Source organism: Mytilus trossulus, chromosome 9 (assembly GCF_036588685.1).
Source record: "Mytilus trossulus isolate FHL-02 chromosome 9, PNRI_Mtr1.1.1.hap1, whole genome shotgun sequence".
Classification (NCBI taxonomy): domain Eukaryota; kingdom Metazoa; phylum Mollusca; class Bivalvia; order Mytilida; family Mytilidae; genus Mytilus; species Mytilus trossulus.
In genome coordinates this window covers 51,534,280-51,560,586 of record NC_086381.1, presented here as the reverse complement: position 1 = coordinate 51,560,586, position 26,307 = coordinate 51,534,280, and the positions used below count along the sequence as shown (strand labels likewise).

The following is a 26,307-nucleotide window of genomic DNA, read 5'->3' as shown; positions in this document are numbered from 1 at the left end:
ACATTGTGTGATGCCGGAGGACACATACAGTTTTACATGTTTCCATGTTTTCGCATAATCTTGTTAGGAGCATTTCTCTGTTGAAGGTACACCTTTATTTGTACAATAACAAGAGGATTTAATCATCAAAATGACAATTGTTTTGGTACTTTTATAATTTACAGGTTAGCGTTAATGCTTGTCATGTAATTTTGTCGTTTTATAGTGTTATATTGAACATTGCCAAAAGGCGCGAGGTTTGGCTTCCATGAAGACCAGGTTAAATCCCCATTTTTTTTTTAATGTCTTGTATCAAGTCAGGAAAATGGCAGTTGTTATCTTATAGTTCGTTTCTATGTGTGTGGCTTTTGTTTTTGTTGCACTTCAGTGTTTCTATTGTTTCGTTATTTTCCTCTTATATTTGATGTGTTTCCATTGGTTTTAGTTTGTAACCCGGATTTGTTTTCTCCCAATCGATGTATGACTTTCGAAAATCGTTTATTCTACTATTGCCCTTATTTGTCGATCAAATACTATTTTTTATAAATTCTGTGAAATATTTCGCGTTCTGAAATGTTTTATTGGAATATAGTAATATTTCGAATGACAGCATTATGAATATACTTTAACACTATTTAGAAATAATCGCTTGGCTAACAATGCACGATGACAGTCATGACGAAATCAAATATCATGTGAATATAGGGAATTACCTAATCGGTTTAAGATTTCTTTTTTCCTTTTTAGATAATTGTCTTTATAAAATTTAATTAGTTGAATAATTTGTGTAATATACCATCATATTTTTAAACGATCCCTGATTATGCTGAACATGGAAAGGAAGTCCGAATGCACCTAAACGCACTAATGATGTTCACAACAAACAGTTTTTGACGGAACTGTAACGAACTCGAAAGCGGTCTATTAAGACTGCGTATAAAAGATATAATAATTGTTATTATTATTATAATTATTAAAGTAATCAATTGATTCACGGGGAGGGTACATTTTGAAACCATATCAAACAACGGACAAAATGATATGACGTTTAGTTAATTTTAAACTAAATGCGTTTTTTTCTTTAGTGCAACTAACCTTGTATACACTCTAATGAACATAAATGAATCTTAATAATGATTTCCAATAATCAAAAACGATATTTAAGACAGAGTTTTAAATATTCATGACTTGTGATTTTGTATTCCGGCTGAGAGAAACATTGAGTATTATACGATGTATACAGAAATGTAGGGTAGACATCAGTGACGGTGAAAACACAATATTATGCCCCTTATTAGCATACGACATACAGGGGTCAATATACAGTGGAAAACAATTATTATGGACAGGTGTCTACTCGAGGTGTATTTTCCATTAACAATTCTTGATATGTGTATTACAAGAATAAGTATTCTTATCTATTTTCCTGATGCAAGGTTACTCGACACCTTGAAACCTGGTTAATAGTTGAATACACATCATCATCTTCAATTGTCTTCATATTATTCTCTTCATTGTCATTTGTAGCTCCTTTTCTGACACGTTTTGCAAATGTTTTAATGCACCAAAATTTTACCCGTTCAATAAATAGCGTCAAGGCTGCTATGCCGATTCCAAATGATATTAAATGAAAAGAAATTTGAATGTCAATAACTCCAATTGACTTGGCTTCCGTCGCAGATATTCCTTCACAATTTCCTGGTTTAGGCCATAATTTTAGCTTCCAAACTTGCAGGAGTCCACTTTCAAGTATCGAGATAACTCTAAAAGAAATCATTAAACAATTATTTGACTAGGTTTAACAATTTCCAAAGTAGAAATCCAAATCACAACACAATACTACTCGAACATTCTAAAACTAACACTACTGTCCGATAAACTAGTGTCTCATAAACATCTGGAAAATGGAATTTGTTAGATACATGATACTTTTTGATATTCGAATTTAAGAGACCAAACACAAGACTTTTATAACTTTCTCTCAAATTTTTGACTGATCAGTATATATATAAGGGGCAATAAATTCAGATTAATTTTCATTTATTGATATGAAGTTACTTAAAGAGTTAGCTAGTCCAAAAATAATCACATATTTATTTGGTTAGGCTCAAGTCGGCATTTTATTTATAAAATTTACTTACTCGTCGGAAAAAATCTTCTCAAAAGGTGAGTGATTTGGAAGACCTAAGGCGTAAGTAAAATAGAAAATATCAGTTGATGCCAAAACCAAGTCACAGCTGGACGCCATTGATAGTTCGACAAGAGTCCTATCACCAAAATACGCATAATTTCCACCTTTTACTTTTTGTATGTGGGCTTGAGTGTCATGGTCAAGTACAGATGGGTCATCTTTGCTGAACCTAACTATTCCATTCCATACTTCTTTGACTGCGGGTACTTCAGAAGTCTGTGGAAAATAAGGATACAAACATTTAATAGTTAAAAATCATGAAACATCATTACAGAAACAAGCAAGTACTGATTCATAAGTAGCACATACTTTCAGCTAAAAAATGGAAATGCTTTTTGAAAATCTTTATAAAAAATTAAAAAAAATATAAAATTATTGAAATTTGAATGTTGTTTGTGTAACGTTTAGTGGCATGTATTCATACATTTTCATGACGGGACATAATATCAACAAATCAAATCTTAAACTTTATAAAAACCAGAGGTGATGGATGAATTTATCTTGATATTGAAAGCCCAATGAGTAAACTTTCATAAATATGTGATCTAATCATGAATATCATCTTTAACAATAAGCTCTGTCTGGTGTTCAATATGGATGGTCAAGAATGTGAGAAATAGAAAATTAATCGATGATTCTGCTCCAATCGTTTTCAATTGTCAGTAATTATAACAAACGCTGAAAACATGTAATGAAATCCTTATTTAAGAGCTTACGAAAAATTAACATATTGAAATGATAGTATGAGAGGTAAATTGCACAGCGATTGGTTAAAGAAATGAATAAAAAAATAAAAAAATAATAGAAGGTTTAGTGAAATAAATCAAATTTGATTATTTCTTATATTATTTTTTATTGTTTGTCAACCTATTTCACTTCTATAAAACTAGTTGAAGCTGACTTCTTTATCCGAGAATTGCTAAGAATTAATATTGGTATTTGTTTTCTAAAGATAACAATAGTGGATAACATCTTTTGTTTCAATACTGTTTTGAAAATGGTTTCTACAAACAATATATAATACATTTTCAAAATCGACTTCTGAATCGGTGGTAGTCGCTTGTTGGAGGGGTTCTAACATGTTTTTCATTTCTCGTTTTTTATATCGATTAAACCGTTGGTTTTCTTGTTTGAATTGTTTAACACTGTGTAGGACAAGCACATATAATTGTTAAATTTTGTGCATTATGACATGGATAGAGAGTTGTCTCATTGGAACTCATGCCAGTTCTTTAAGTTAAGAAACTACTCAAACAATATAACGCGTGCTTAATTATCAACTAACCTGAAAAAGAGTTTCATACACAGTTCCTCCTGTGGTGCCCCATGTGTAGGTGTTTTGTGCTATTAGGCCATTGATATCTTTAAAAGGAAGAGCAACCTTCTGATATGTTAGGAATGCAACAAAGTTTCCGCTATATGTTGCCGCTACTACAATGCAAAATAGCCACCATGAGCTCAGAAATGTTCTCCCTGTCGATGATGCTGCTACATGTCCACTTCCTGTAAAAGAGGTGCACGATATAGGTATGAGATAAGCAGATAGATGGCCGGCTAAATAAATAATATTATGATCATGCAGTTGTACAAAAAAGTAAGAAGTATTATTATAGGAATAACCAAAATAAAGGCCATTCGTAAACAAATTCCATTAGCTATCAACTGGTTTAAGAAATATTTATTGATATAAGTTAATTATCTCAAAGACTTTAAATTGTATTCTTATGGTGTCCCTCCATTCCAATATTTTGGTTCAGGAAATTTGGTACCGTTAATGTTATTACCTGTGGCTTCTTATAAACTAGTATGTGTTCTTCTGAATCTGTATATTTCAAAGCTATTCAATTTTTTGTGTATATGATATTTATGTTTTCCAATTGAAGTAATGGTACACAGTAATTAGAATAAGCAAGAATGTGTCCACAGAACACGGATGCCCCACTCGCACTATCATTTTCTATGTTTACTGGAACGTGAAATAGAAATAAATTCTCTAATTTTGCATTAAAATTAGAAGGATCTTATCAGAGGGAACATGTATACTAAGTTTCAAGTTGATTGGACTTCAACTTCATCAAAAACTACCTTGACAAAAAACTTTAACCTGAAGTGTAACAGACGGACGAACGAACAGACGGACGGACGGACGGACAGACAGACGAACGAACGGACGATCGGACGCACAGACCAGAAAAAATAATGCCTCTCTACTATCGTAGGTGGGGCATAAAAATGAAAATGAAACGTTTGCATAACATGAACTCTCACCTTGACATAGTAAAGCTCCGTACATGTAACAAAAAGCATCACAAAAATGGTGTAGTCCTCTCTTTGTCCATCTTTCTTTGTTATCACCGCTGTAAAAGGGGTTATACTTTTCAAGAATAAAAATGAAGAACGAAGTGATTAAAAGCGCTATTCCAATGCATAGAAAGACCATAGGACTTAAAGGATCAAGCAATCGAGTCCACTGTGACGCATTCTCATCCGGTGTCTTCATTAAAATGACCGCTGTTTCGTGATGATATGGATGAGTGAAGTCAATAACCATTTCCCTTTGTGCTTGAACTGTCAATGGCGCTGCTACAAAGTCTATCTCCTAAAATGAAAAGCTTATGTGGTATTGAGATTTGTATGAGGTATGGATTTATTAGTAAATTCTATCATTCGATTATTAACAGTGTAAATCAGTGGAAGGGCAAGAGAATAAAATAAAAACTTAAAGGTTGCTACATAATTAAAGTACATATTAAGAGAAAAGAATCTTAATCAACATTACTGAGATTCTTCCATTGTTTTGTAAGATTGTGTATGATGTTAACTTCAAGAGAACATTACGAGTACTTATAGACTGATTTGTTCTGGTATTTCGGGTTAAACATCACTCTGGAATTATTAGTTTGAAGAAAGACAGCCATGTTTCTTTTGTATTCTACGTTAACATTTTGTACTTGATGTTCTGCGTACTCCTTAGAATCGTGTCTAACAATTTATATACTTATATGGAGTTTTTTTCTTTCAGAACGATAAGTCATTCTTTTTAAAAAAATACTTTTTAATGTACTCAGCATGACCTAGTGATTTGCACATATCTATTAGGGACGATATGCAATATAAGAGTGTAAGACGGCATGATTTTACATCAGCACGAAAGTACTTTCAACTTATACAAAACAAAACATAATCAATAAATCACATCAAAAGGTTCTGCAAAGTCGGATTCTTTGTTAGAGTAAAAAACATCCTTGCTATTTTTAATCTACAAACTATAAAAACATAAAATCCCAACTCTCTAATTGATTTTTTTGTAGAGCAAATACAAAACATCATTGCTTTCTTTTCGAGTATCTTTTTTACATGGATACATGTCAGAGAGGAATCTATCGGTTACTAACCCGACGTTGCAACTGTCCGACCATTCCTGTCCAAGAACCATCATCCAAAGGAATACCCCAATGTCCATCTGGTGGTTCTTTGATATCGTACCTACACAATGTTTAGTATTCAAAAATAAATTTCTATTTTGTTGCATTTTTTCAAACAAATTAAACCATTAATTTAGTCATATGTGCTAACTAGTTATCTCTTTATCAATTTTATCCAGCATTAAGTTAGCTGCAAAGTAATCGTTTTAGTACCGAGTAAAATACAGCAGTGTTTGTGGGCATCAATTTCACTTATGTTTATTTCAGATAATAAAACATTAGGGCAGTGAAAGGATGGCATTATTTTCAAATCATCCGTTTATTGTATTTAAATCTTGTAGAAATAAGAATTTCGGGTCATTGCTTGCATGATTTAACCATTATTTCAGTGAATCCCTCGAGGTGTAGGTACTGAATACATTTTCAGAGCACATGAGTTCACCCTCCCAGTTTCGGGTGGGGTTCGCGTTTTTTAGTGTTCAGTCAGTGGCGGATCCAGGGATGTTCCGTGGTTAAAACTCCCTTTTTTGACGATAAATGTATTTGACTAATATTTGGAACCCCCTTTCTTCTGGGTTGAGACCACCCTTTTTACAAAATTGCTGGATCCGCTCCTTCTTCAGTTCTATTAAGTATACGTTTTTTTTTCTTTTGTGCAGTTATTTCATTGCAAGAATAATTGGTATTAACATAAGGATTTTTGAACTTCAGTTAATTTTAAACATCTTACAAAATAAAACTTACGTAAAATTAAGTCCATCTGCAAGTTGCTTTACTAGTTCGATTGATATTCCACTATATTGCTTCGTTTTGTTGTCAAATTTAACAAATGGTGGCCACTTAAATAGAAATTAAAAAACTACAACATGAATGAGTTGAATAAAAAGAGGCAAATTTTATGTTTTAGGGGAAAACAAGAATGTGTCCAAAGTTCACGCATGCCCCACTCGCACTATATTTTTTTGAAATTGGGTAAATAATCTAATTTGACATTAAAATGAGAAAGATCATGTCATAAGCAACATGTGTATTAAGTTTCAAGTTGATTGGACTTCAGCTTCAACAAAAACTACCTTGACCAAAAACTTAAACCTGAAACTTGCACTTTCATTTTCTATGTTCAGTGGACCTTGAAATTGGGGTCAAAAGTCAAATTTGGTCTTAAAATTAGAAAGATCATATCATAAGCAACAAGTGTACTTAGTTTCAAGTTAATTGGACTTCATCTTCATCAAAAACTACCTTGACCAAAAACTTTAACCTGAAGCGGGACAGAGGGACGAACGAACGAACGCACGGACGGATCCACAGACTAGAAAACATAATGCCCCTCTGCTATTGTAGATGGGGGATAAATAAACATTAAAAAGTGCGTACAAAATATAAAACATCGGTTTACCAATCACATGCTCGTATTACTTTATCTTCAAACGATTGTAGATTTAAAGTATTGTCATTTTAATATAAATACATTAGATGTATGTTTCATTATAATACGTTATTCTGATTGGCTAACTGCACATCACATGTTATTCCGTAAGCAATTGCATCAGACAATAACATTTATCATTCGTGATGACACGAGGTTCCACAATAAAGTGCACAGGTGAATTAAACAAAACTTGATAAAAATCGTGTTTTCATGATCCTAGCTAAAAAATGTAATTATAAGTATTGAATGCTTCTTTTTGTAACTTTATAGGGTTGTAAAGCGTTGACCGTGCGTACATTTTTAGAATGAAGCGCTTCCGCGCTTCATACAAAATGTACTTCGGTCAACGCTTTTACAACCCAATAAATTTACAAAAAGAAGCATTCAATTCTTAAATAAACCGTAATGATTGCATATAACATTTTATGAATTTTAGACTTCTGCTTTTTTTGGTGTTGTGAATTCTTTATTTAAGATTAAGGAAGGCGATAGAAAAACTTGGATTACCCAACTTTACACGTTATGAAAACACCAATGTTTCTGCAATGGTCCATCTGCATTTTGAATTTATAGTGAATCCTGCATTATGAAAAAATCAATACGTTAAAATTGCGTATCCATTTATTATTCATAAATATTTAAAATCAAAATCTTCAATTAAATAATGCTATCGATTATTTTCACACTTTTGTGTCAGACAAAGAAAATCATAAACTATATATTCGTCATAATTATATAAAGTCATAAAATATTCCAGTGAGATTAAGAAATGTCAAGTTTATTTATTCATGTGCACTGTCAATAATACTAAAAATGTTTCGCAACATAAACTTCTGACTGAAAAATCAAGTAAAACAAAATCTTGATTTATCTTTAAAGTCTAATTTTTAATAATCTTCATTCTTTTGTGATTCAAAACATACTTAAAACATACTTAAGGCATACTGATAAAATTTTGGACAGTTACAGGGTATGCAATTTCTGAGGTAATGGGTCAAAATTGAATGTCACATTTTTAATAATTATTGCTTAAGGTCTAGTTAAAACAAATATACAACCAAAGCACAAAATTGATGGCATAATTGTGTACATATGAACAGCAACTAAAATGTCCCTCGCAAAACTAAATTTAAAAATTTGGAGGGGCATTTTTTGAAGCACCTTGCCAATTTATTATTTTTTTGTTAGTTTTCTCCTGTTATTCGTCTGATTTTCTTTAAATCAGGAATGCTGTTATTTTCAAACAATTCTGTGCATTTTCTACATGATATGAACCTTCAAATTTGACCCCATTAATCTCAATGGAAGTGTAAAAAAAAACAGAAATATATTATTTCTGCCTTGAACACAAAAAAAGTAGTCGTTTTTATCTTCTGGTACTATACATTGGTATATATAAAATTGTCGTCAGTTTAAGTATAAATGAAATACTTGTCACTGAACGTTTGGTAACCTATCAACAATCTACCAACACAACGCATTCTACATTTAAAACACGAAACACCAACAACCAAATCCCTCATTCAACTTATTTAGAGATCTGACAGTTGTTTGATTTGAGCATATAAGCCTTTTTTTGTACTTTCGAATTGCAAAATCTTTTTTCGCGGTGTCGTGTCAAATGAATGAATATACACACTTACGGGTAAGGTTCTTGCCTCAAGTTTTCTCATATTGAAACCAAACTTAGCGTTTGGAAAAATCTCTTTCTCTGCCAATAATGTGCCATTACCGTTGACATACCCTACAGTAGAAAACTCTCTCCTCTCTGTCCGCCACATAAGTGTTAGAACAGGCATCCAATCACAGGAACTATTTAGTCTGTTTCCAAACTAGAAAAAAAAACCATCATACAAATAAAACCTGTATAATTTGTTTGCATCTGTCTGAAGTCAGGAGCCTGGTGTTCAGTGGTTGTCGTTTGTTGGTGTGGTTGATAAGTGTTTCTCGTTTCTCATTGTTTTTTGGTAAAGATTATATCATTAGTTTACTGTTATCAACTATTTAGAAAAAAAATAACTAGTTTAGGAGGTTCCTTGTATGTAGAATAATTGTGCAATTCTGAAATCATCTTATTTTTTCAGATTTTTAAAGAATTAATAATAGATAATCTTTCAATAAATTTAATTGAGGGGTGAAGCTGGCATGTCAGTAACTGCTATTGGTCCTGTGTTTATTTAGTTTGATCATAGTAATACTTTTTAGTTTCTTCCGTTACATATTTTAACAACTGACTCGAACTTTTTTATACTGAGTTTCACTCTTCGTATTGCTATGAGTTTGTGTAACACATATATAATGTGTAAAGGTATAGAGGGAGGGTTAATATCTTCATAAAACATACTCAACCCCGTCACATTTCCCTGCTTGTCACAAGTCAGGAACATTTGGCTTTTATTAGTCGTGTGTGTGTTTTTATCATTTCGGTTCATTTATATGTTTTGGAATTTATATTGACCTTCATTTTCGATGAACTAGATATAGGAAGATGTGGTGTGAGTGCCAATAAGACAACGCTCCATCCAAATAACAATTTAAAAAATAGTAAACCATTATAGGTCAATGTACGGTCTGCAACACGGAGCCTTGGCCCACACCGAACAACAAGCTATAAAGGGCCCCAAAATTAGAACACAATTTTGTTTTGGGGCTAGTTGATGACCGCCTCTGGGTGCGACAATTGCTCGCTGTGTTGAGAACTCATTTATAGATATATGGCTGTTTTCTGCTCTTAGTTGGATTTTTGTTTCTTTGACACATTCCCGGTTTCCATTCTCAATCATATGTCCAATATGAATAATGCAATACAATTGTCAAAATTAGTCAACTGGTTTCGCCAATTCATATTAAAACAGGCTAAATCATTTACTTTGGACTGAATCTGTGAGTTATGCATTTGAATTGTCGGGAACTGTAAAACTGCAACGTTATCGAAAGGGCAACTGTTATTTGTTTCTAAAGCTGTCAATGTTCCAGAATGAAAAACGGCAACAAGCCATCTTGAAAAGTGAAGTAACGCACTTCGCCAAACATTTCTTCTTCCATAGTCAAAAGGCTGAAAACAGAAAAAGAGCATTGACATAAAGTTTGTCTATGAAATATAATTCCTAAGGTGTTTTTTATAAGTCAAATATTTATAACAATAGTTTACACTTATTATATTTTTCCAAAAATAACAAATAGATTAGACACAATGCAAATAAGTAATTTAGCAGGTTTGTAAAAGCGAAGGTCGTTCCACTAATTCAATGTTTTGTATAATTCAAAATCCATATTGTAGAATCTACGAAATAAGTTGCTTCGGATTATTGTTTTCTGTCCTATATGTATTGTGTTTTTTTAATATAAATTATATGATTTATTCTTTGTATTTAGTTTTTTTTGTTAGACCTGTATTTAATTCACGGTGTGAGCCGTGGTGTAGTGGTTAGTACATCGAATTACTAGCACAAAGATTCTTGGTTCGATACCCGTTTGGAATGAAATTTTCAGGGATTGAATTTTTGGCGCCCCCATGACACCATTTGCGAGTATGGTCTTGAGGAAACAATGCTAGTCCGTCGGAAGGGGACGATAAATGGCTGACCCGTGCTAAGAGAGAGCCATATCTCTTTCACGTAAAAGAAACCCTTGTAGATTTTGAAAAAGAGCAGGCTAATGCCGTTACAAGGCAGCACTCGCACCCGCAAAGTGCAGAGCGATTAATATAAGTTGCAAAACTTGTTTCTCAACCCACTTTAAATAAATATGTTTAAACTAATTCAAAGTATGTCTGTGATTGTTCAGATATTCTTATAAAACTTCAAAACGGACTGCATATACTTTTACGTTTTCAGCCAAATGCAAAAGAGTTTCCTAGTACATGCTTCAATCTGTCACTTATTATACCTTTTTCAGAAAACTCTGGCAAGATTCTAAACGACAAAGAACTGTAAAGTTCAGCTTCTTTGATTCATGTAGCGAACTTGTTGCTAACAAATCATCAATTTTCGATGATGTCACCTCCTCCATAGAATACATTACAGCATAAACATGGATAGCTGATAAACCTTCGTGGAGTTCTATTGCCTCTTGTTCTGAAACGAAAAAAATAAAATAAATCGTTTAAAAGTGCTTTTTTTAAATAGTCTGATATGTTTGATTGAAACTTAAAGTCATAAGAAACCTCAAATTAAAAAAAAATATTCATATGTTTTTATAACTAAATGGTTAGTTTTCATTATACAACTTATGTACATATACTTTTTTTCTGAGGAAAATTCTTTAATTTGTCCACATTTAGAAGAAGTTTACTTATTTTTAATTGCTTGCTTCCGGGAAGTAATTCGCCGACATATTTTCCGTATGCATAGTGACCCGAGCGTTACCCTCCTCGTAAAAATCCGGTGACCACAATACGCATTGATCTGTCATTGAAATAAACAAATATCTGATTATACATGTTAAACACGTGCTCAATACCGATGCTTTTTGTGATTTGTTTACTATAAGGTGACAATCGGTAAAACTCGGCTTCAAAACACGGCATTTAATGAGCAGCCATATTTGTTAAATCATAACAAACAGAGAGAAAAAAAATTGACGATTACATGATATATTAGCGAAAATAATGATAAAATCGTGCACAGAGGACTAAGTTTATGATGTATACATGCATTGGTTCAAGAATTGGACAAACATTATTGTTCACCACTCACTCGTTTCATATGACTTTAATACAATATATGTTAGTGGTCATTTAAGTATCCTTCGTCGATTATGTCCTCATCTAAACTAAGAACTTAGTGATGCTTACACTACAAAAGTTAAAAAGTCTAAAAAGACCGGTTTTTGTCTTGATTTGCATGAACTTGTACTCGACATTCTTTAAAAGTATGACTTGTGTCTTAATTTTTCTTGACAATTTCTCATTAATATCAAATTTGTATGAAATTTACTCGACATATTCTTGACATTCTGAATATTGTCCTAAATTTTCTTGACAAATTCTTGACATTTGAATACTGTCTTGAAATTTCTCGACATATTCTTGACATTCTTATTTTTTCTCAGTATGGCTTGACATATTCTGAACATTTTGAATTGTGTCTTAAATTTACTTTACAGTTCATAGTTTTACAAATCATGACCAATATTCATGATATAACTTTAATCTTTTTTCTCTTTATATAATATACTGTTGTTTTAAGTTACACTTCTTACAACAAATATGAAAGTTGGGCATGTAAAATAATTAAAAATTTGGGAATCTTCATATTTTTACAAATGCAAATATGGCTATGAAATCTTATGTTTAAAATAATTTAAATGTAAGTGTGTTGATATAAAACAATTTAAATGTGTTTTTTTTTTAAATTACAAATTTTGATTCCTAAATCTTATAAAATGATTAAAACCAATCTTACTGTGGACATATTTCACTCTACATTCATAATATTCAATGTTAATATAATAAATAATTATTGTACAAAAATATGGTTTATATGAATAGCAAATTATGATGATAAATCATTCATTTAACAGAAGAAAAAACTGTGTAATGCCATCTGTTGGAATATATTACACATGGACAGGACGTTCCCCATAACATTAATGTATTCCACACACCAGAATACACGCAACTGTCAAATAGAAATTACTGATTTACCTGTAAGCAGCCATACAACTTATCAGTTGACAATTCCAAAGATTAAAAGAAAATTATTATCTACTCCAGGAATAATAACAAACAAGAGGCTGTCACAACGACAGCAAACCGGATTTATTAACATTTATTTGTGTCCTGGCAATATCACAAGAACCATTACTGATGATTGGTGAAAGTGAAAATCGTCAATATCAAATTTGACCTCTATTTTTTCATCAGTATCAACATATTAAAATTTGAAAAGCTTAGATTGAATGGTTCGTGAGTAATTGCAACAACATGAAAGGAAACACCATTTTACGATCTTTCAAGAACCATTACTCCTGAACGGTAAAAAATCGTCATTATTGAAGTTGACCTCTATTTTGTCATCAGTAACAACATATTAAAATTTGTAAAGCTTTGGTGGAATGGTTTATTCGAAAATGCACGGACACGACTGGAAACACCATTTTTCAATCTTTCAAGAACCACAACTCCTGAACGTCAAAATCGTCATTATATAAACTTGACCTCCATTTATTCATCAGAAACAACATATTAGAATTTGGGAAGCTTTGGTAGAACAGTTCATGCGTAAATGCACGGACATGACTGGAAACGCCATTTTACGATCTTTCAAGAACCATAACTACTGAACGGTAAAAGTCTCAATCATCATTATTAAACTTGACCTCTATTTTGTCATCAGTAACAACATATTAGAATTTGAAAAGCTTTGGTTGAATGGTTCATGAGAAAATGCACGTAAATGACTGGAAACACAATTTTTCAATCTTTCAAGAACCATAACTCCTGAACGGTAAAAGTCAAAATTGTCATTATTGAACTTGACCTCCATTTTATCACCAGTAACAACATATTAATATTGGGAAGCTTTGGTAGAACAGTTCATGCGTAAATGCACGGACACGACTGGAAACGCCATTTTTCAATCTTTCAAGAACCATAACTCCTGAACGGTAAAAGTCAAAATGGCCATTATTGAACTTGACTTTCGTTTAGTTGTCAGTAACAAAATATTAAAATTTAAAAGCTTTAGTTGAACGGTTCATGAGTTCATGCACGGACAACACTTGATTGCCGCCCGACCGCCCGGCCGCCCGCCGAGCATCCCCAAATCAATAACCGACATTTTTGTCACAAAAATCCAGTTAAAAATGTATTCATAATTATGAGTGTTGAATTTTATAATTTTTTATCAATGATTTCATTGGTCTTAGGAGATGGATCTCAAACAGACATACATAATATAGATCTATTTTTTTTTCTTTTCAAGAAGGAAATATTACAATTATTTTTTGATAAAAAATTATAAAATTCAACACTCAATTTTGAGGGTCCAAAAGAGACACATGGTCACATTTTAAAACCGCCTTCAAGACATCTATTTTAGTAAAGCAAATTTGACTTGCAGTTTTGCGAATGTCAAAAATCTAAATGCTGTTTTTCGGTTACTTCGAGTTATATTCCAAGTGAAAACAATTAGTTAAATGTTTAATACAAATAAATCAAATTTAAACTACATGGGGGACTAGTCAGGGTATTCCAACTTAGGTGTACAAAAAGGGTTTGTTACTATACCAAATTAATTCCTTGATTCTTCAAAGTTTAGTTTAGCCAAAATAATAACGGGTAAATAACAGCAATAGATGTTATAAACCGTGCAGAATAATACTGTACACGTTTGAGGCGAAATTTATACTGTTGAGATAGTGTCAAGACATATTTAATACTGTCAAGAATGTGTCAAGACATATTCAGACATTATTTAGAATGTCAAGAATATGTCAGGATATATTCAGACATTATTAGGAATGTCAAGAATATGTCAAGACAGATCGAGACAAATTTAAGACAGTCAAGAAATGGTCGAGACTTATCCAGACTCTAACCAGATAATACAGGAAGTGTCGATAAATTTTAAGACAATGTTAATACTGTCAAGACACTTTTCAAGAAAAATCAAGAACCTTTTTAGACAAATTAATACTATGTCAAGAATTTTTTTAAATTATGCAGACAAATTAAGAATGTCAAGTAAAAATTCATGCAATTTCAGACAAAAACTGGTCTTTTCAGACTTTTTAACTTTTGTAGTGTTAATATGAAACTAGCTTTGTAGATTTGATATCTCTATGCTTCATTGTCGACAAACTCACAAAAAGGAATCTGCCAAAGTGAACGCAATATTGGCTTTGAAGGATGATTAAGTACACAGTCACGTCTGGTCTGACAAAGTTAATCAACTAATGTACATGAAAAGTTCCTTACGATTTGTTTGCTGTATGAGATGAAAAATAGACAATCAAGTAAGAAAACGTAAAAATAAGAAGATGTGGTTTGATTGCATAGGAGACATCGATCAATCAGAGTTTAAACATTACAAACATGAAACGTTAAGCAATTATAAGAGTTCATCGTACGATCTTTAACAATCAGTGAAAGGCAATAACGTTTGGTAGGTAGCTTTACGATGCCCCGACATGAAACATTTAAAAATAAACTAGAGGCTCTAAAGAGCCTGTGTCGCTCACCTTGGTCTATGTGCAGATTAAACAAAGGACACAAATAGATTCATGACAAAATTGTATTTTGGTGATGGTGATGTGTTTGAATTTCTTACTTTACTGAACGATTTTGCTTCTTACAATTATATCTATAATGAACTTTGCCCATTAGTAACAGAGAACTATATTTGGTAACAATTTACATACATTTACCAAATTAATGAAAATTGTTAAAAATTGACTATAAAGGGCAATAACTCCTAAACGGGTCAACTGACCATTTAGGTCATGTTGACTTATTTGTAGATCTTACTTCGCTGAACATAATTGATGTTTACAGTTTATCTCTATCTATAATAATATTCAAGATAATAACCAAAAACAGCAAAATTTCCTCAAAATTACCAATTCAGTGATTACTGATTCAACTGAAAATTTCAGGGCAGATAGATCTTGACCTGATAAACATTTTTATCCTATGTCAGATTTCCTCAAAATACTTTGGTTTTTGAGGTATAAGCCAAAAACTGCATTTTACCCCTATGTTCTATTATTAGCCGTGGCGGCCATCTTAGTTGGTTGACCAGGTCACGCCACACATTTTTTAAACTAGATACCCCAAAGATGATTGTGGCCAAGTTTGGATTAATTTGGCCCAGTAGTTTCAGAGGAGAAGATTTTTGTAAAAGATTACTTTAATTTACGAAAAATGGTTAAAAATTGACTATAAAGGGCAATTACTCCTAAACGGGTCAACTGACCATTTTGGTCATGTTGACTTATTTGTAGATCTTACTTTGCTAAACACTATTGCTATTTACAGTTTATCTCTATCTATAATAATATTCAAGATAATAACCAAAAACAGCAAAATTTCCTCAAAATAACCAATTCAGGGGCAGCAACCCAACAACCGATTGACCGATTCATCTGAAAATTTCTGGGCAGATAGATCTTGACCTGATAAACATTTTTATTTCATGTCAGATTTCCTCAAAATGCTTTGGTTTTTGAGTTATAAGCCAAAAACTGCATTTTACCCCTATGTTCTATTTTTAGCCGTGGCGGCCATCTTGGTTCGTTGACCAGGTCACGTCACACATTTTTTAAACTAGATACCCCAAAGATAATTGTGGCCAAGTTTGGATTAATTTGGCCCAGTAGTTTCAGAGGAGAAGATTTTTGTAAAAGATTACTTTAATTTACGAAAAATGGTTAAAAATTGACTATAAAGGGCAATAACTCCTAAACGGGTCAACTGACCATTTTGGTCATGTTGACTTATTTGTAGATCTTACTATGCTGAACATTATTGCTCTTACAGTTTATCCCTATCTATAATAATATTCAAGATAATAACCAAAAACAGCAAAATTTCCTCAAAATTACCAATTCAGGGGCAGCAACCCAACAATCGATTGACCGATTCAACTGAAAATTTCAGGGCAGATAGATCTTGACCTGATAAACATTTTTACCCCATGTCAGATTTGCTCTAAATGCTTTGGTTTTTGAGTTATAAGCCAAAAACTGCATTTTACCCCTATGTTCTATTTTTAGCCGTGGCGGCCATCTTGGTTGGTTGACCGGGTCACGCCACACATTTTTTAAACTAGATACCCCAATGATGATTGTGGCCAAGTTTGGTTCGATTTGGCCCAGTAGTTTCAGAGGAGAAGATTTTTGTAAAAGCTAACGCCGGACGACGACGGACGCCGGACGACGACGGACGACGGACGACGGATGCCGGACGCCGGACGCAAAGTGATGAGAAAAGCTCACTTGGCCCTTTGGGCCAGGTGAGCTAAAAATACAATTTACGGAAAACAAATATGACGGGTTTTTTTTATGTTGGGTTTTGTTTTTGTTTGGGGGGAGGGTTTTTGTACTCGATGTTCAAGTCTCGTTTGCACTCACATATATCACAAACGCTACATGTATGTTACTGTCTGGATTTCTGAATGATTCATTCTGCTAGCATTAGTCCAAGAATACTATGCAATTGTTAGTGATTTGCGTATGTATATTTCTGTAAGAGGTTGAAGCTCTTTTAATTAATTAATTTCGTGAAACTTAAAATTGATAAGGTCAATTGTGAATGCCTTGTTTTATTATATTGTTAACGATGCTATTATAAATGCACATTCCTATTTTTCTATATTTTTTAAAACGAGTTTTTTTTGATATATGGAAATTAAAAAGACGAAAAACTTTCGCTAAAACACAGTATGAAGACCAATCTCCCTCTGAATTTTAAATCCGAAAACTTTATATGAACAAATTTGTCATTATTTTTGCCTAGCTTAGTTACATGAAGATTTGATTTGAACTAAGATACTAAGTCTCTTTTTCAGGAGGGAGAAATTAAAATTATGGCAACGAAATATTTAAATAAATCTTCCAATTCTAACCTTATAAGCTACCATTCTAAATTACGCAATTTTTATTGATAAATACATTCTGTGAGTTTATATTTGTATTTAACAAACATTCTTTCGGTGTCCTTTATATGTTTACATTTCCTTTGGCCTCTAGCGGATAATTGCCTCATTAACAATTATATACAGTGTAACATCTCCTCATTTTTTATTCATTCGGATTGATTGTTTTCGTTAATCGCAGACTTCTATAGACTACATATTCTTTAAAGATATTTTTATGAGTTTTACAACTTCCTTTGTTATATGCTTGGCAAATAAACTAATGACGTTATTTTCCTTCTACTTAGAATAATTTTGTATACTACAAAAAAAGTCAGAAAACTGTATTGTTCGTTTGTGTACTTCCGCAAAGCACTCGACAAAACTGGCAGGAGTATTCTAATTTATGAACTGCTACGAATTGGTGTTACCTCAAAGTTTGTAACTATGGATTTATGAGTACAAAATGTATATTCGTCCATGAAAATACATGTTAACACAGGTGATCTTAAATCATATACTTTAATATAACACAGATCCCCAACTCGTTAGTTTGACAGCTAGTCATAAACTTAAGTTATATTTATATTCCACGGTTGCCTTTCCCGCTGAAACTTGTTTAGTCTTGTCATATTTGTCTATAAGAAGTCGAAATAGTTAACATTTAGGGTTGGTTAAAACAAAGCTTGGCGACAAAAAAATATGATTTCAGCTTCCCAATTGCGAACTTTTCATTTCCATGTAGCAACATTCCTGCAGCGCCCGCTTACGAAGTATATATCTCCAAATTAAAACGATATTTCCGGGCTTGTACTTCTTATCATGATTTCCTCGATAGAGGATTTCTGCTCACAAGGAAGCAATTAAACCAAGAATTCCAAATGGTGAAGTTGAAATCATCCCTTCGTAATAATTACGGACGCCACCACAAGTTAGTTGTACATTATGAAAGAACCGTTTCACAAATGACATCGGATATGTTTCTTCTGTCATAACTACAATCCGCTTCTCTTTTCACCACGAATGTGACATACATGTACCTAATAGAGCTTTCTTACAAATTGACGAAAGGAACGAACGAAGGCAAAGGGAGCACGTATTTCATTTCTACCATTACAGTTAAAAGAGTCTTTGTATTATCTACTAAAACAGCATACTTTTCTAAATCAAGGGTTTTTTTTTTAAATAAAAAAATATCGCAAAAAATACACGATTTTAATATAATCAAACAAAAATAGTGTCCAATACACTTACTTCCGATACGTTACTTACGTAAAGCACGAGTACACACATTTCCGCGGGATTCTTTTACGCACGAGTTTCACGATTAACATTTCAATGACATGTTTGCAGTACGTTAGTCTAAATTTAACGACAAGTTTCACATTAATTTTTATTTGTTACAATACACTTTCATCAAATTGTTAAAGTGGAATATCCAGATTTGCTAATAAATTATGCTACAATGTTTTCAAAAAAGTAATGCTGAATAAATCTAGAAAAAAAAAGACTTTGTTTATAAAGAAAATAAATCTATAATTTTGCACCATATATATTGTGGATTTTATAATGACGATTTAACAGTACACATGTTTGGAAGATAGACGCGAAGTTTTTCACTTATCGTCCAGTGGCTAATATTTCATAAATATTCAGGACTGTAGGCAAAACGCAGTTATACGCTAAAATAACCGTTCCATTGCTCCGCCGGTCATATTTTTAGTGATTCATATTTACACATTTAAAGGGGGGCAATGAATATTACAAGGGGAGAGGCGATGATCCAAAAGTTATGAAACGAGCACCAGCATGTGGCATAATATGAAGATCATCTTTTTTTCTACATTTTCGTTTTATTATTTTGAGCGTTGCAAATTTTGAATCAAGGAAGTTGTTTCTGATAGGGAAGAAGACAATGTATTTGCTTTGACATTTTATTAGGTTAAACAGTGCAACATTGTAATATTGAAGAGTGGGGGAGGGGCCAGTTTTTAGTCTTCATGGGGCTTTTTTTCGTCTGACAACTATATATCTAGAATATTTTGTAGTGTTATATCTCCTCCGACCTGGTGGTATCAATAATCATAATATTCTAACATATCGTACGTCCCAAAAACCTAAATATATTTCAAGAAAAATCCAATTTAACAAGTGTCGTTGCATGCACGATAATTGTCCGCAGTACCGCGACTATAATTTAAATATGTCAAAATAAAGGATCCCTTAAACGCGTCTTACGTATGATTCGGCAATCATACGTACCTTTCGTCAATTTGTAAGAAAGCTCTAATTAGACAATTTACCAGGTTTGTAATAACATGATCAGCACGACGGATGCCACATGTGAACCCTTCTGGCGCAGATGAGATCATCCCAGTTTTTGGCGGGGTTCGTGTTGCTTTAATAGTCTTTAGTTTTCTTTGTTGTTTCTGTTGTACTATTGTCTTTTATGTTTGTCTTTTTATTTTAGCCATGGCGTTATCAGTTTACTTTCGATCTATGAGTTTGACTGTCCCTCTTGTATCTTTCGCCCCTCCCTCACATATTACCTACTTGGAAGGACTGCTACGAATGATTCCGACTACACAAATATCCGTATTATACATATTTTGAAGAATATCAACATCCAGATTTACGAAATATCAAGTTTAATTCGGATAGATGCATGAACTGGGTTTCTTGTGTTCGTGGCATGTTGTTTAGTATTGGTATAAACTAATTATTATGTCAGCAGTCAACTTAATGTTTTTTTGTTATAACCACGTGGTTAAATCTGTGGTCACGAACGTACGTCTAACGGATGAAAATAAAATGTGTTCGTTTACAAAATTTGTATCCGTTGGGAGTCCGCTGATGTAACTGACCAAATAAAACGGACGCGTAACGAATACATAACGGACACACGCCAGATATGCAACGAACGAGAAACGGTTCTGTGTAAATGGTTTTGGTTTGTTCTTCAAATGCCGGAAAAGGGTAGTGTCTGGCCTGAATAATAGCTACTCGATAATGATGACGTGTTTTTACTCTGAGATTGGTTATGAATTTAAAGAATGCACATGACACTCATGAAATATGACGTATCAATAATTGGCATTTCTCATGCAAAAATTTCAATTGGCATTTATCCGTTTAAGATCCGTTCATCGTCCGTTTTATCCGTTATAGGTCCGGTAGAAGTCCATTGGAGAATTTGTTTACCAGACCTCCAACGGATGTATAACGGACAAGTAAGGAATACAAAACGGAAACGAAACGGACGAGTTCCGTGCAAAACGGACGCCTACCGGACGTTCAACGGACACTTCATCTGTTGGGCGTCCGTTTAAAGTTTTATACATGCTGAACATCTTTAAACGGACAGAACGGACGTTGACGATTAAAACGTACGCTAAACGGACATGAAACGAATATGGACAGACGTCTAACGGATAAGAACGGACTTCTAACGGACACAAACGGATTGAAAAAAGTCATCTGTTCGAGCTATCCGTAAAAAAAGGTGTGACAGAGGCTTAAGCAAAATAAAGTTTTTTTTAAAGTTAATTGACATGCATGATGACGCTTTCTATTGGTATTATTTTTATTTACTGTTTTTGTTTTGATAAAGAAAACCGATATATAATAATAAGTAATCTTTGTATAAAGTAGCTGTTTAAATTATTGTTGTTTGCAAAGAAAACTTTCATGAATACTTTGGAAATGTAAATGAGTTTAAATGAATAATATATAAATATATAATCATACTGGAAATCGGTTTCCATTAAGTCCAATGACAAACATACATTTTTATAATGTTTAATTAAGCATAAGACGTATGTGTCATGACATAGAACACAATGTATAAATAGTAACAAAGAGATTTTCATGTTTATAGAATAAAAGTACATGAACTTTAATACAGAGCTTATTTAAGGTCTATAAATCTTAAAGAAAAAAAATAAGATTGTTTAATTACGTTTCATATTTTGACATGTGTATTTATTATTAGAGAAAAAAGTATATTCCAACTGTTAAAACATTTCCCTTTAACACCATAAAAATATAAGTAAATGACTGGATTCATTGCTGTCTATAGAAGATAAAGAATAGTAATAATAAAGCAAAGAAATAAAGGATACTGAAGGGGGACATCCTTCTTCTAGACCCTCTAGATCTAAAAACAAGCGAATACAATTGACCTTTAAAAATGGTTGGAAATATATAAAGAATGGCTTTCAAAGATTTGGTGTTTTTATATATATATATAGTTTCTTGTGTATAATTCGGAGTTAAGTATATTACAAGTGACCATTTATCTTCTTTAAAAAAAATATTCTGAGACCTTTCCTTGTTTTTTATGTCTACTATTGTCTTGGTATTAGGTAGCTAGGGTTTTAATTGTTATTCGGAAATTATTTAGAAATAACTTTTCGCGAACGCCTCTACAATTGTTATAGTTAATAATGCATCCGTTTCAATTGAAGATGATGCTTCCACTTTTCAATTAGAAATCTAATGACTAAGCCTTGTTCGTGACAGACATAATGTAATAGTTCCCTGTAAAAAAACCCCATAAAAAACTACTGAAATAGAAATTGGGAATTTGTCAAAGACAGAACAAACATGCAAAAACGCCAGCCACCAATGAGTCATTATCACCGTGATAAATATGCGTCCAATTAAACACTTTTTTTTCTAATTATAGCTAAAAATATTAAACCTTTTCCAATAAAAAAAAAAACCCAGTTTTTTCACGGTAAAACATGGTGGCACGACTACGATTATCATTCAGCCACTAGTTTTCCTAAATCAGTTGGCAGCAAAAATCCAACAGACTGACATGAACTCTTCTACTAGAAAGTATGTTGTGGAACGTCTGTATCTATTTATATGTTTCTGTTGTGTATTTGCCCGACGAAATTTTCATTGTATTCAAAAAGAACATATTAATCAAAATCATACATAATTCATGATTCGTGTTATATTCCATTGTGGTCCTATTGATTCTTCGAATCTGAGGTTGACCACCATCATGATGTTCTCCTTTCTTCACTATCATGGTAAGGTGGGTGTTTAGAAAAAACACTTACAACTGGGTGTTATTTTTATGCATTTCCAAATTTTTTTTAACTGTGGGAGGGGGTCACAAAAAGAAGGATTATTATTGTTTTAATATGTAATTGGAATTGAACAAAAATGAATATATGTAGTCTAATAAACGGTCATTTTGGTGTTCCTAAACGGCGTAAAACGGAAAGAAATATGTATTTGGACGCACTTTTTCGTAAAAAATCCTAGAACTATAAAAGCAATAAATCCTACATATCTTGAAAATAGGATAGGACATTTCAAGGAAAATAACAGTTTTGGAAATGCATAAGCGCTAAACATGAGCATATAGGTGTATGCCCTTCTTTATCCATGGGCACTCTTCAACATTGAAAACTTATTTTTATCTTTAATTTCTGACTAATTTGTTCTACAAGCTTTTACCAAAATGCAAAAGAGGGTAACTAGTTTTCAATTGAAAGCAATCACTTTTGTGAATAATCTACTCACTATTACGGAAAACTTTTACTTGTTTGTAAAGATTTTCTAAATATCTATAATAGTCATCAAGACAATAGACAAAAACGTCCCAAAAATGGTTGAAGATGTTAAAAGAGAAAAAAATATATTATCTTGTCGACTGACGAATTGTTTACCTGTTTGTAGATCTTGTTGTTTTTTGCTATCAAAAAATTCTATATAATAGACAAACATTAAAAAAAAGGTTAAATTGATAATTTTTACAGCGGATGACTGTGAGGGCATTCCGGTGTATTGATACCACAGACATTTCTACCAGGTGACTTGAGATTTTGACTGATAAACGAACGTAGTTCATACTATTACGCAGATATTATCGAGTGCAAAATAACATTCCTTATCGTTTTTCATATATAAATTTTATCAATTAATATTCATGAAAATGTTTTTTAAGGACATAAATAAATGATATGAAAATGTTTTATCGTTAGAAAAATATATGTCAATAACAAGAATATCGAAAGTTTGTGTGAAAATCTCAAGAATGTTTTGCAACAAACGCGAGAAATGTGAATCCCTACTGAAATCCAATAAATTAAAATAAAACGAATTATACAGAAGAGTGTCCACCATGCACTTGCACTGACTATGATTATTAGAATAGTAGAATAGAATGATATACAAATGGATATAAATTGTATATAACTGTTATAAAAATACTAATATAATATATAACAACAAAATTAATGAATATAACTCTACAATATAATAACTCAGTACTACTGTAAGGATGAATTCATGGCATTTATTAATCATTTACACACGAAGTTGTCTCAGGAAAAACAATCTTTGTACTTCAACCTAGTTAACTTACAGGTGAAGAGATGTGATTTTTTTTCTTCAATAAAATCTCCATATGATTACTACAAATCATGTAATGAATAACTTAATACAAACATAATAGTTTATTTTTGTTACTTACTAGTTTCGTTGTCGAAGATGACACAGACAGATGACCATTTCAGATGGACAATCAGAGAAAGCATCGTCAGCATTGCAGTGCTAGTAATGTATGAAAGTGGCTCTTGCTTTATAAAACTTCTAAACGTATTGTTTGAATGAACTACTCTGTTTGCAATAGTATCTGTTGTACACACTAAGCAATGTTCTTTGTAAATAAATTGTCCATATGGTTTTGGACATTGAAGTTTATCTGTCAATACACCTCCTCCTCTTGTCCAATTACATTTTGTAAAATACTTCATTTCCCAGTCAAGATGTTTACACTGTAGCGATTCAATACCGATACTTTCAAGTATACTCGTTAATATTTCCGTCAAATATTGAGAAAATTCTGTAATGAATACATCATAAATACTACCTTTATCGATATCGTATAGCACTGTTCTATAATATCCTGTTAAAAATACCTTTCTATTTTAATTACGTAGTTCCATTAGTATTGAGAATTTCTGGTAACTTTAAGTTTTATTATCATGTGCAAATATTGCGAGAAAAATTACAATTATTCATCTTTTTGTCAGCTTTTTTTTCATTAAATTGATAAATGAGTTATTAGCTGTAACCCTCTTTTAATTAAGATTCATAATTACAATGTTAAAATTCGAGGTAAATGGTGACGAGTTTCTTTTCAGAACAGGATAGGTTTGCTATTGCCGTATCGATTTTATGTATTAAGATTTAATCATGAAAAGCTTTATTTACAAAGAAAAGATTCTTCGGAAAACTATATAATTAAAATCATGCAAAGCTAGTAAATGTTATAAACAGACAAGACAATTATTCGTTAAAGACCAGGGGACAGGAGATATAAATAATTACAGGTTATCGTGCGAACTTCAAGCACAAGCTATAATAAGTCCATAGATTATAATGTGAAATATCAAACGAATCAACGAACGACATGATTTATGCTGTAACCATGAACGTTTAAATACTTAGAAAGACAGCACTTATGAATAAATACTAGCTTTGGGTTCAGGCAGGCACATGTTACGGATTTACTATAGAAATAAATAACATGGGATATGATTGCTAATGAAACAACATTCTACTAAAGACTAAATGACGTAAATATCAACAACAACAGGCGACCACATGGCCTTCAACAATGGGCAACATGAATCGCGCATGGTAATTCATGCATAATAATAGCAATGGTATTAAGTTGGTTTTTGATATTAAGTTGGTTTTTAATATCAAGTTGGTTTTTAATTTTTAAATTACTAATCTAATCCCAGTCCAAAACTTATACCAATAAAAATATTCATAGATCTTATTACGGAACCCTATAGAATATTTCTTTATAGTCATTAGCTACGAGATATAAAAATAATGAAATTTGATTTTGATTTGTTCAATCATTTATGAAAGCGAAACAGTAAAATAATCATTGACTTTTAGCAGACAGTTTGGTTGAATTTTGCATAAATTAGTTAATGAACATCGCTGATAAATTTTTCAGTTGCAAGTGCACCATTCGACCTCAATGAATCCATATTCATGTGATCTTTTATTTAACCCCTTAGCTAAAGATTAATTACTTATGTTCAAAAGTTTTTAAGTAATGAAATAACTGACTTAATAAGTTACCAGTGATTGATATAGGAACTTCTTTTAAAGAAAGAAAATAAGGTAGCTGTAACATTTACTTCACTTTCCGCCCTATATATGATGTGTTTTCGCTAAAGTTTTTGTGACTATATGTAGAACGCATCTACCTCATCGAACTTGAAATGCATGTTACAACAGATACAGTAAATATGCCTCATATTTTGACTTAAATCTAGAAATTGACAATGAGGATCGACTTAAACCAAACGTTTACTACAAAAGAGATGATTCCTGCTGCCCTTTTATATTTATCACCATTATAGAAGCACCAGCATACACTCCAAGAAGGTTGCTGGTCAAAAGGAAGCTTTTAAAGCAAGAATTCCAAATGGTGAAGTTGAAATCATCCCTTCGTAAATTTTGTATTTCCAATTGTCCTATAACCTATAATTATAATCCCGTTCTTTTTCCCTAACATGTGACTTACCGAACTAGATTTATCATCGGGTTTGCACTTACATAAGCAACTTGACGGGTACCACATGTTGAGTTGGATCTGTTTTCCTTTCCTAAGCAACTGAAATCATCCCCGTTTTTGGTGTGGTCCGTGTTGGTATC

General features: G+C 32.3%; 1 protein-coding gene across 1 annotated transcript; it reads right to left on the bottom strand.

Annotated features, from left to right (window-relative positions):
• Positions 1 to 1,174: 1,174 nt before the first annotated feature.
• Positions 1,175 to 24,453, bottom strand: LOC134683992 (glutamate receptor ionotropic, delta-1-like). Its single transcript, XM_063543294.1, has 10 exons — positions 24,098 to 24,453; positions 10,916 to 11,103; positions 9,897 to 10,082; positions 8,671 to 8,859; positions 6,340 to 6,434; positions 5,566 to 5,656; positions 4,439 to 4,769; positions 3,456 to 3,673; positions 2,121 to 2,386; positions 1,175 to 1,742 (listed from the first exon to the last, which is right to left on the bottom strand). The coding sequence occupies exons 1-10, from the start codon at positions 24,378 to 24,380 to the stop codon at positions 1,394 to 1,396; spliced, it is 2,196 nt and encodes a 731-aa protein (XP_063399364.1). The 5' UTR covers positions 24,381 to 24,453; the 3' UTR covers positions 1,175 to 1,393.
• Between the last annotated feature and the right edge of the window lie 1,854 nt (positions 24,454 to 26,307).

Excerpts from the sequence above, each read along its gene's own strand:
- LOC134683992 (XM_063543294.1), bottom strand. The coding sequence starts at position 24,380 with ATGAAGTATTTTACAAAATGTAATTGGACAAGAGGAGGAGGTGTATTG. Across the intron at positions 5,657-6,339 it reads GCAGATGGACTTAATTTTAC|GTACGATATCAAAGAACCAC; the intron begins GTAAGTTTTATT and ends AACATTGTGTAG. Across the intron at positions 4,770-5,565 it reads TCGGACAGTTGCAACGTCGG|GAGATAGACTTTGTAGCAGC; the intron begins GTTAGTAACCGA and ends TTTTCATTTTAG.